The 12,200-nt window shown below is 31.2% G+C and overlaps 1 protein-coding gene across 1 annotated transcript in view; it reads left to right on the top strand.

The window, feature by feature from the left end:
* LOC143065304 (5-hydroxytryptamine receptor-like) overlaps window positions 1-11,782 on the top strand; it is a 46,852-nt gene extending 35,070 nt beyond the window's left edge. Inside the window, exon 3 of the mRNA XM_076238807.1 lies at window positions 4,490-11,782. Within this exon, the coding sequence (XP_076094922.1) occupies window positions 5,311-6,525 (1,215 nt within the window). The 5' untranslated portion in view covers window positions 4,490-5,310 and the 3' untranslated portion in view covers window positions 6,526-11,782. The remainder of the gene's footprint in view (window positions 1-4,489) is intronic.
* Window positions 11,783-12,200: the final 418 nt, after the last annotated feature.

The following is a 12,200-nucleotide window of genomic DNA, read 5'->3' on the forward strand; positions in this document are numbered from 1 at the left end:
CCCTTTATAGACATAGGGGAAAGGGGGGATGGGCCGAGGGATAATTTCTAATGGACAAAAGTTTTTACGCAAATCTAAAACACCTTTATAGATTAGAAACCGATTTGAATCCGAGGTACAAGGGTCTTATAATTTTTAACGAATTAAATAAATACGTATTTGTAAAATAAAATCGTCGCATCAGTGCCAAAAAAGATAGAGAAATAGTCTGAAAACTCGCACAGACACATACAAATATTGGACAAAAGTGAGTTCAATCTAAAAAAAACCATTTCAACTAAAATCCTTATAAAAAGAAATATTGCTGAATTATTATATGACCGATTTTTATGAAATAAATACCATAAGTGGTTATGTTCAATTTGTCAAAAAAATGTTCAGCTATATTTTTGTTTTCATGTGTCCCTCCGGGAGCAAGATTTTTTTTAAAGGTTGCTGTGTATCCTATCCAAAATAAAATTGAAAAAATTTGCATTTGTTTTCATCTCATTACAGATCAGAAAATAAAAGCGATCCTTACTTAATTGCCTTATACATGATAAATTTTGAATCATTTCGTCAGCTTATTGTATTTTTTTGATAAAAGTCGATTGAGTTGGTTCTCCGCTCTTGATAACAAAATGTCAAAGTAAGTATATGGCGTCACATTTGTCAATTATACATGTTACGTCTTGCGATGCAATACCGTGCGTAACGTCTGTGTCTAATATAAACCCCACAAGGTTGAATTCAAGTGCTCTGAAAGGTCAAGCAGATAATTCTCTGCTAGCGGTAGCCATATTGTTTCTCATGATAATTTAAATCTGGTGACAAGTCATAACAGAGGAGTTGGTGTCGTGACACACATATTCCATAACCTTCAACCGAGTGATAATAAGATCTGTTAAACTTTCCAAGAGATTATTACACATTTACCTTCAAGAAATTTTGTTTAATTTTTTATTGTTTGTAGCCATCTTCGCTAGCCAAGGGTTACGCGAAGATGGTTTGTAGCAACCCCACTATGAACAAAAATGAAAGGTTATTCAGGCCTTAAATTAAAGCATTAAATTGAGAATGGAAATGGGGAATGTGTCAAAGAGACAACAACCCGACCATAGAACAGACAACAGCGGAAGGTCACCAACAGGTCTTCAATGCAGCGAGAAATTCCCGCACCCGGAGGCGTGCTTCTCAGCATATATATTTATTTATTATGTAAGGCAAAATGTTGTCCTATAAATGATATGATTGTTCCAAGCCTAGATAATATAACCATGTCCCAAAGACACCAAATTGTGTCTCCATATATGAAAAATAAGCAGAGAAGGACAAGTTTCCATTTAAAATGTTGTCCCTATTTAGACATTATGATGAATATGTATATGCAGTTGTGTCTTGTGAAAGCGAATCTTTTCAAGGTAACACATTGTGTATATTGAGACAATAATTCATGTTAAAATGGATTGCCTTGTAATTTTTATCTCATGAAAGGGAGTTCACACACAACTATTTTCTTTAATTGATAATATTCAAGTGTTTTATTTGATTGAAAATAACAAACAAACCTGCATTATAAATTTATGCAGTCACCAATAAGATCATGGCGATGCACATCATTTTCATAAAATGTATTGAAAAAGTTCCAGAAACGGTCACAATTTTAGAAGGAAGATATAATTAGATTAAGAAATATTTTATTAGACATTATTTCACAGTGAAAAATTATCATGGACAGAATTTCAATGTAACACAGGCTCCTGACTTGGGACAGGCACATACATACATAATGTGTTGGGGTAAACATTCTAGCGGGATCCCAACCCTCCACAAACTAGGACTATGGTGTAACAGGACAACATAAGAACTACCGACAATATTTTATATGTAGTTTTGTCCATCGGACAATATTTTATGCGGGTACTGATACATCTATATGTTACAGTGAATTTGTATAATCAGTGATATATAATCACTAAAATTTTCAGGGATTATGTATAATCACTAGAAAAAACGTCAGGGATTCTACATAATAACTGAAATGAAGAAATAGTTTTATTTATAAAGAAAATGAATAAAATTGAAATTATTTATTCTATAAAATCACATAAAAACATCATTTTAAAGTAACATAAATTGTAAAATGTTAAGCACAATATATCAAAATGATAACCCCAATTTTTTTTAATGTTAGGCACACTACATGAAAATGTGAAACACAATATATCAAAATAATATGCTTCACATCTGTTATTACCACAATATCCACATTTTAGAAAACCTTTTCCTGCACATATCGAATCAGATTTTAACGACACGCCTACGTGAAATAAAGTGTTCAGTAAAACATCTGAATGTACACCAAAAAAAAATATGGGAATTTGCAACCTTGAACCGGTTCGAGCAAGACAGATACCGTGTTTTGTAGTCAGGCGATATCCTTTTTCAGACTTTTTTTAAACAATTGTCATTATGTTTTTCGGGTTTCCCTTTCCTTTTTTACCATGTGGAATTGCTATGAGAATATTACACCAAATGCAAGCTTTCTCTAAAATTTGTTTCTATGTGTCAATCCTAAGTTCTGCCTGTTTTTACTACATTTAGATGCCTAAGTTCTCAAAGTTTGAATGTCTTGTTCATTTAAACAAAAACAAAAACACACAAAACAGATGTTCCATAATCTTCTTCACCATTTGCTTTACATGTATCACAAATAACATGCTTTGTGGATTTAAAAATAGAGCATAAATAAGGCCGTTAGTTTTCTCGTTTGAATTGTTTTACATTGTTATTTCGGAGCCTAATTTCTGTGTCATTTTGGTCTCTTGTTGACAGTTGTCTCATTGGCAATAACTCCACATCTTCTTTTTTACCTGAATATTCATTTGACGCTGGCTTTTAATAAACAAACAATACATGTAAAGCTATTGCTATAAAGGGAATGTTGATATTATTAATTTTGAGTCTTCAACTTTATCTCGAAACCCTGTGCTGGTTTATATCTCTTAGATCATCCTCTGTGTTTAAAAGCAAAATTACTTCATTTGGCAAGGAATTAATGAAAGAAAAAAATATAATTTGTCTATATTTTTTTTTATCAAACAAAGGATCATTAAATTATTCATAATCCCTGAAATCATATTAGGGAATTTGTAGAATAATTATTAAAATGTTCAGTGATTATGTAAAATCACTGGTCATTTTCAGGGATTATATATAATTACTAATGATTTTAGTGATTCTACATATTCCCTGAAAAATCAGGGATTCTACATAATCCCTGATTATACAAATCCACTGTAACATATACACCTTTCACTTACACATGCAGTAAATACTTGTGTGTTGTTACAAATGGAAAGTTCACAAAAGTAAAATCAAAGTCACATCTTTTCTTTGTAAATATTTATATACATACCTTATACAAATGCTTTATGTTTGTATACTATAAAACAATAGCTCAGGGGCGGATCCAGCCATTTTAAAAAGGGGGGTTCCTAACCCAGGACAAAAGGGGGGTTCCAATTACATGTCCCCATTCAAATGCATTGATCGTCCAAAAAAAAGGGGGTTCCAACCCCCGGAACCCTCCCTCTGGATCCGCGCCTGTAGCTTAGGGTGATACACTGCAATATTCAAACCCACTTGCTCAGTCGTTGAGTGCAATATTAACCGCGAACTTTTAATGAAGATATTCAAATATTAATTATTGTGATCAGGAATTTTTCTAAACAATTATTTCCTTTTTTTAAATGAGTATTAATTACGTCTTTACTTTCTCTTAAATACAAAACTTATTATATATAAATAATTACTAAATTGAGACCATGCTGCATGTATCACAGATAATATTCTAATGATAATAGTAACTAAAATTATCACACTCATTTTTCCATTACTGAGAAATGTTATATTACGTTTTAATGCTATTACTTTTACACTAGCGATAGATACCGTTTTGCCCATCAACTTTAAGGAAATATCTTACATCGAATGACACCAACCATATACCTGTGGGGAAGGATGCTGGAAATCGATCATATTCTTATCACTTCACAGAAATTTATTTTACAGAAAGGTTATCTATAATTTAAGCTTCTACAGCAGTGTTACGCAACATTTTGTCGGAAGCAATTATTGTTATTCGTATAACTGTATTTATCCTCAACATGTCTCAATTTTCATAAAATACAATGTAAGCAACGTTTACATAATGGTTAATGATAAGTTTAGATTATGGACATGTCACTTTTGTTCAGTAATGTATCAGCGCTTTTATAATAACCGAACTGCCAATAAAAAGTGGCATTTAGGTAATAGAATTAAGTGGGTTTAGCTGTATATTAATTAAACAAGCTATTATGGCGGAGAAATTTATGTGTTGAATTACACTCCTGTAGAAGTTTACTCCAATTTGTTATTATCAATTTATTCATAAAGCTGCGAAATCTCCAATTTACACTTGTTGGGTTTATGACTAAAATGAACAATGTGTTTATTTTATTTTCAGTTAAAACAAGCTGTACATAGAACGACAGTTAGAATCAATAAGATCAAAATGGAAAAGGTCTCGGTTAATAATTATAAGCACTGTAAATCGGACTGAAATAACATTCAAACAAGATGTAAGTATGAATATAATATCAGTGTGCTTGAAAGGCGGAAATGTTGAATTACATTGAAAGTATTCGTTTTATGTAAAACACGAAGTCATGGTGGTGCAACAATATTCATTTCCGGATTATGTTTAACATTGGAATGAACACAGCTAGCTATTAGTGGATATAACGATCAACAATAAACGACAAAAGTCGTCAATAATTGCCAAATAAACACTGCATTGTTATATTTCTTAGTATATGAACAGAATCACTCGGGTATTATTGATCTGTCAAAGGATTACTGAGTAGATTGAATGAAATATAACAACCAGTGATCTTCGAATAGATATGTAACTTGTCAATTGATTGGTTAACGCAATCGTCCAATGACCTTTGGAGATACAAATGTAAATATTATTACTAGACATCAACGTTATTTACAAATGATTATTTAAAATGAAAATGATCATGCTTGGTTTTATTAAGTGGAGGAGTCGTCAGTTGATATAACAAGAAAATTCTGTAGATATTACAGAAATGTGCCGTAAATAAACTTCAGAATTATGAATAGTATTACAGACAAATATTCTATGCAAATATGAAGAGACAATTTACAATAGGAATATCATACAGCTTGGCATTTCAAATGGAGAATGAAAAATTAAAATAGGGAAGTATTATATCAAAAAGTGACAGACAATTTATCATACTCTACAGTTTTTAGTCAGGCATGGAATTAACAACATTTTACAATACAACTTTCCAAGAAAATATCACGGAAACACCACATAAAATTGGTGGTCCACAAATCAAAAGCTTGGCACATTTAGTCGGAACTTCCGTTGTATTAGGACTAATGATATTAGCCACCATAATCGGAAATGTCTTTGTGATAGCCGCTATTATTCTGGAGAAAAACTTGCATAATGTTGCGAACTATTTGATATTATCTTTGGCTGTAGCGGACCTGATGGTAGCCACCTTAGTGATGCCGTTAAGTGTAGTGTCAGAGGTTAGTGAAGTGTGGTTTTTAGGAGGTGAAGTCTGTGATATGTGGATATCCTTTGATGTCTTGTGTTGTACATCTTCTATTTTACATCTTGTTGCAATATCTGTTGACCGATATTGGGCTGTTACAAACATTGACTATATCAGAAATCGAACTGCAAGGCGAATTCTGCTGATGATCGCCATGGCATGGACAGTTGGAATGTTTATTTCTATTCCGCCTTTGTTTGGTTGGAAGGACGATGCACCTGCGCCTGAATTCACGGGAAAATGTATCATTAGCCAAATAGACAGTTACACCGTGTTTTCAACAATTGGTGCCTTTTACTTGCCAACAGTTGTAATGTTAATTATTTATGTTAAAATTTTCCAAGTAGCAAGATCTCGAATTCGGCGGAAAAACTTTCATAAAAAACAATACGCGGCTAACAAGAATGTTGACGATCTTGCAAAAAGTAGTCTTTTAAAAGCACCGCCATCACCTATTAATGGTCATACGTGTTCAACAGACATAACGTTGATAAACGAAACTTCGTGCAATGGAATGGTTAACGGAAGTTCAGACAAGAACGACAACTCAAAAGTTCATTCAAATGCTTTGGTAGAACAAGTTCCAACACCAAAGGGTGATTCTATTGCTGCTAAAGCTAAACGCGCAAAGGAAAAATTAGAAATGAAACGTGAGAGGAAAGCAGCTCGGACTCTTGGAATAATCACAGGTGCATACATTGTTTGCTGGTTGCCATTTTTTCTGATAGCTTTAATTGGACCTTTAGGACAATATGAATTTCCGCCTACTTTACATTCGATAGTGCTTTGGTTGGGCTATTTTAATAGTTTGCTGAATCCTATAATTTACACAATTTTTAGTCCCGAGTTTCGACACGCTTTTCATAAAATATTGTTTGGCAAATACTCACAAAAATCGCAGAGATAAAATTCACATCATTTCATTTAATTTAAAATAAATGTATGAACAGTATAGCAAACTTTCGCATTATTTATTTATTGTTATTCCTTTTATTTCTTATTTTGATGATTTTAATGTAATGTATTTATGAATAATTCTGATTTAACGATAAATTGATCAAAATATATGCCATTTCTACAGAGCTTTCTATTTCCAATATGCATAATTGACTTTTATGAAATCAAATAACCTGCTAAGATCAAGAAATATATACATAACAAATACTTCATAAAGTCCGCATGTATATTCCACATGCCATATATTCATAAAATATTGTTTTTCATCACGGAGGCATCAAATTAATGTTGTTTGTCGTTATTGATTAACATTGTATTCATTCATATAGATTTTTGTGAAAGGACAATCCCCCTTAATCCCACTGATCCAGTTACATCAGAACGTTCGCCATAAACTAATACGTTCATTGCGTCTTTCTCTTTTCCATAATATCTTCTTGGTCCATATTGTATAAATTGTTTTGAAAATGATCGTTGTACTTTCAGCTCATGTGCATACTTGTATCTTTCCCTTTGCGAAACTGACACATGATATGCATTTTGGTATCTGAATATTTAATTTTTGGCGCCTTGATCTTGACTTTTATTATAAGGAATCCGAAGGTACATAATTATATAATAACGGGGAGTCAATGTTTAAACACCAACTTATATGTAAGCTTTTTAGAACCCTGAAATCTTGAACCATTTTTTCTAAAAATCTGTTTCCTTCATATTCTATTTATGGTGTTTCGTGAATTGTATGTCCAGTATTTTCAGGGTTTCACAGTTGTGCCTATTATTTAGCCAGAATATCTGTAATTGCATTAAACCTCAGTTCAAAGAGACATCATGCTCGACATTTTGGAATTTTGGAATTCTGTTTCCATATTTTGAAAATACAGATAACGATACAATAGAAGTATATCAATCCAATAGCTTTATTCTTTACATAAACCATTTCATTTTGTTTTTTACAAATGAAGCAAAATACTGGACGATGGAAATCTTTAAATTTCAATTTTTTTACCTTTTAACGTAGGGTACTAGTATTTGTTTTTACCTGTATATAGGGTATTTGTTTGCAATTATTGTAAAACGTCACTTCCTTCTCATTTGTTGAAAACCTAAAGGAAGTTCAAACTTTAACAACAAAACATTAAACAGAATAAAATTTATTGCCATGGCCCAACATTTTTGAACTGTATACGTTTGGTTTCTGACCAGTTAAACGATTCCGAATAAGCTGAAACTATATCTCACCGTGAACATACCGTGCTACCATGTTCTATAAAACAAAAAGTAAATCACGAAAAAAATTTGAACTCCGAGAAAAATTCAAAAAGGAACGTCCGTATTCAAATGGCAAAATCTAAAGCTCAAACACTTCAAACGTATGGATAACAACTGTCACACTCCCGACTTCGCACGGGTATTTTCCATTTTAAACAGTGTTCCATGTTCGTCTTTTTTAAATGCACTAAATCCAACATTCAAAATAAGATTGTACTGATTAAAATCTTCATAAATGATAAAGATAAAAGAATCTTGTTTATTATTGACCAAAATTTGTTGCATTTGCTTGTTTTATTCTGTTTTGGATCACCTACCCGCCATCTCATTTGTTTTATTCTGTTTTGGATCACCTACCCGCCATCTGATTTTTTCATACATAGTTCTAACGCATATACAATTATCTTCAGAAGTTAAATTTAAGGACCCCCACCTCGTTATAAACGTTTACTAACATTCAAAACATTTGTAGCAGGGTGTGGGAACAGCCGGTTAATTGTATCATGCCTAGTTTAAGTGAGCTTATATGGCAACATTTTACTTTATATATACACTGTTTTTAAACATCAGTTTTGATTGATCCAAACACCTGTGTCGTCACGTTTTACGACCTTTTCATATTTGGTTTCGTATCTTTTCTCTGGCATATTTTGTTCCAATCTGTCATCAAATGTCAAGTCATTCAAACCATAGAGCATAAAATGTTATACCCGTTTTAATATTCCTTGTCTGTTTATTTAAGTTTTTAGTATGTAAACATTTTATTTTCTAAAGGCTATTCCATTGGACAGATGAGCTTACCGACTTGTATATAATACGTGTTTGTGATATTTTGTTTTTCATAACATCTACACTATCCAACTGCATCCCGTTCTTGAAGGAAACTATTCCAATTACTAGTAATGGCAGTATTTTATTTTTACTAGTAATTGGCAGTATTTTATAATTACTAGTAATGGGCAATATATTATGATTACTAGTAATTGGCAGCTTATTATAATAACTAGTAACTGGCAGTATAGTATCATAACTAGCATTTATTTGAAATACTAAGGCTTTTCTACCTCAGGCATAGATTACTTTAGCTGTATTTGGCAAAACTTTTATGAATTTTGGTCCTCAATACTCTTCAACTTCGTACTTTATTTTGCCTTTTTAACTTTTTTGGATTCGAGCGTCACTGATGAGTCTTTTGTAGACGAAACGCGCGTCTGGCGTATATACTTAATTTAGTCCTGGTATCTATGATGAGTTTATTTAGTAATTTAGGAAGAAAAACATACCTTTTTAGTTTTTACATAATATAAACATATTTTTACAGAGTGGATATTTATTACCTTTCTTGTTACCATTTTAAAATTATTTAGATCATTAGTTCTGTTTACTTATTATCAAAACAATCCTCAAAATGTCTAAAAATGTTGAAGGATTTGTTATTGAACGTTGATTCGATTTCTGGCAAATATTTTAGTCAAGAATGCCATACAAAATTTATACCTTTTCCAAAAAGGATATATCAAATTTGTAGATTGCATATTTGCACATTTTGCATTCATGTTTATGTATATACTTTCGTCATGTGGTACTTTATATTTCAAACTTCTTTCGAAGTTAAAAGTTTAAAAATGTTTCATATATAAATTACCTGAAGTTATATTATATAAACAAACAATGACAATACCTATTACCATTACAATTGATCAACAGGAAAAACTAATTTATTAAAGTAATATTTATCGATAAACATGCGACAGTAGACGGTCAAATATACACATTTAAATCAATTTATTAATTTTCCAATTATAAGTTAATTACCGAGAGAATTTATAAGAAACAGTACTGATAGAATACAGATAATTTATGAAACTAAATGACGATGCGAAATTGCTGTTTACTTATAAAAATACTTGTATATGTAACTTAAGTGAATTTTTCATGATAGGAAATACATGTAAAGTAACACATGAAGTAAGTATGGAAGGAAATTTTGTAGATGTGGAAAAGACAAGCATCTTTGCAATATGTAGCCTACAAATTCCATGACCCTCGTATAACTAACAATGAGTGTATCATCTGAAACGGCTAAGCGAATTCAATTGGTTATTTTGCGGTAAAAATACAATGAATATTTTTTTGACAAATATCCAACATCTCTTACACGAAAGTTACGAAAATATAAAGCGTGTCGTAAGGAAACTTCATACGAAACCCAAAAGTAGATCTTGCATTATTGTATCCTAAATATTGTCAGGATTTCCCATTTTTAATATAAAAAAGGTAATGAATATTATTCTATAATCTTATTTTATAAAAAAAAATACTTGAATCTTAAATCAGCAAGTCTAATAAGAGTCTGCATGATAGTGATTTAAATAAAGATGAAACTGATATTTTTTTCTCATATTTTAAAATAGTGGATCAAAATTTAATTAATTAATTTGATTTTATTAAACTTCCACATACTTTTTAAAGTCAGCATGTGTCCCTGCGAAATTTTGTGAAAAAATTCATCGGTTCAGGAAAAACAAAATTTGATGTCCTATGAATATTTGTATTTCGTTATGGTAATCAAACCTATACCATAGTGCTGACTTGTTTTATCGGCAGTTTTTCAAGTGCACAATCGAGGATTGTTATCCAAGGGATCCTTGAATTTTACCTTATGTTGAAACAACAGTGACTCTGAAACATTTATTTCATTTTTCAGCTGACCAAAGCCAAATAGTCAATAGATATTTTTCATTACTTGGCGTCCGTCCGTCTATCGTCGCTGTATCTTTGTCTTTTTCAACTTAAACTCGGATAACTCATTATAGAAGATGTTGCCATTAATTGACTAGTTTAAACCATTTTGGATTTTGTTTTGCCTTTTAACCCTTAAGACTATCATAGACCGAGTAAAGATTTAATAGCAAAATTAATCAGCAAGACAATTCAACATCTCCGAAATCGTCAGTCAACTCTTTACAGAAAATATTGCCCCACGATGGTTATTTTATAAACTTTTTGCTTTTGCGTTTTTGATTAATAATTTTAAAAGGCTTGTAATTTTTAAACATTAGATAAAGAAAAAATTACAATAACAAAAACGAGTAATAAGACAAGGTCTACAAATTTATTAAAATAGCCGAAAAAGTCAATTAACTCCTGATAGGACTTGTTGTTCCAAAATGACTTTTTACATAGGTTTTGCATTTTTGAACATACCTGTAGTAGATAAAGATTACCTTTATATTCAGTAAAAAATTATCATCAATATACGATTTGTATATACATAGCCCAACTTCTCATTCCGTTCACCATAAGAGTGAATGATAATTCTTATCTGTTTTAAGCATTTTTTACAAAATAAATATAGTAGATCAAGAAACACTGTAACAGTAAATGTTCAGGAAAAACAGATATACAACAAAGTCAACATTTCAAAATGAAGTTAACTCCTTATATCAGATATTGTCCTATAATGATGTACTCTACCTATTCTTATGTGTTGGTCAAATCTATAAATTAAATTTTGGCAAAATCTACAGTAGATAGAGAGCAACTGAAAAAAATATAATTAATTCAAAACAAAATTATTTTTTATTTATCTTAGTCATTATTTATATTCTATTCTGTAATTCTAAAACTGCACGTCTCTCTAAAGCCGCAAGTTTCTATCACATAATTCTTCTCTTCATAGCAACTGAGTACCGAATCTTTTGATATGCTTCCATGTAACTATATCAAGGTAGGTCCTCCTCATACTACGATCATTGAAGAATGTGGCATATTTATTTTTGTTCGATACAAATTGTTTTATTTTTATATATATATGTTAACATTGGGTGTATATATTTACATACCGTTGTGCTACTGCTATGCCATTATCAACGTTATATTGGAAATTGTATAATTCTGATGTTTAGTTGAATAAAATAACTTCAACATTTAAATCTCTAGTTTATTTTTTACATGCACTACCAATTTGCATTTGATATCTACAGGTTTAATATAAAAGAAAACATGGCAGATATAACTGTCGGATGGCTGGAATGGTGTTTTAATATCTGAAAAAGGGGTGGATTGCTTTATCTGAGGGGTACCAAAAGTCATTTCTTAAGGAGCACTAATGTATCGATTTGCTCAAAATATATTTGTCTCTTGTCTTAATGTATAAAATTGAGGAGTTGATAGCACAATTTCGGGACCAGGAGGTTTTAAAACAAAGCAATAGAGGAATTGAAATTTGCCTGAAAATTTTCTTAGTTTTTTTTATTTGACAAGATAAACATCCACCCTATTCTCAAATATTAAAAATGGTATGGCCAATTACCCGTCACATGATACACAATAATGTTAAAGTATTGACGT

This window comes from Mytilus galloprovincialis, chromosome 2 (genome assembly GCF_965363235.1).
Source record: "Mytilus galloprovincialis chromosome 2, xbMytGall1.hap1.1, whole genome shotgun sequence".
Taxonomy (NCBI): domain Eukaryota; kingdom Metazoa; phylum Mollusca; class Bivalvia; order Mytilida; family Mytilidae; genus Mytilus; species Mytilus galloprovincialis.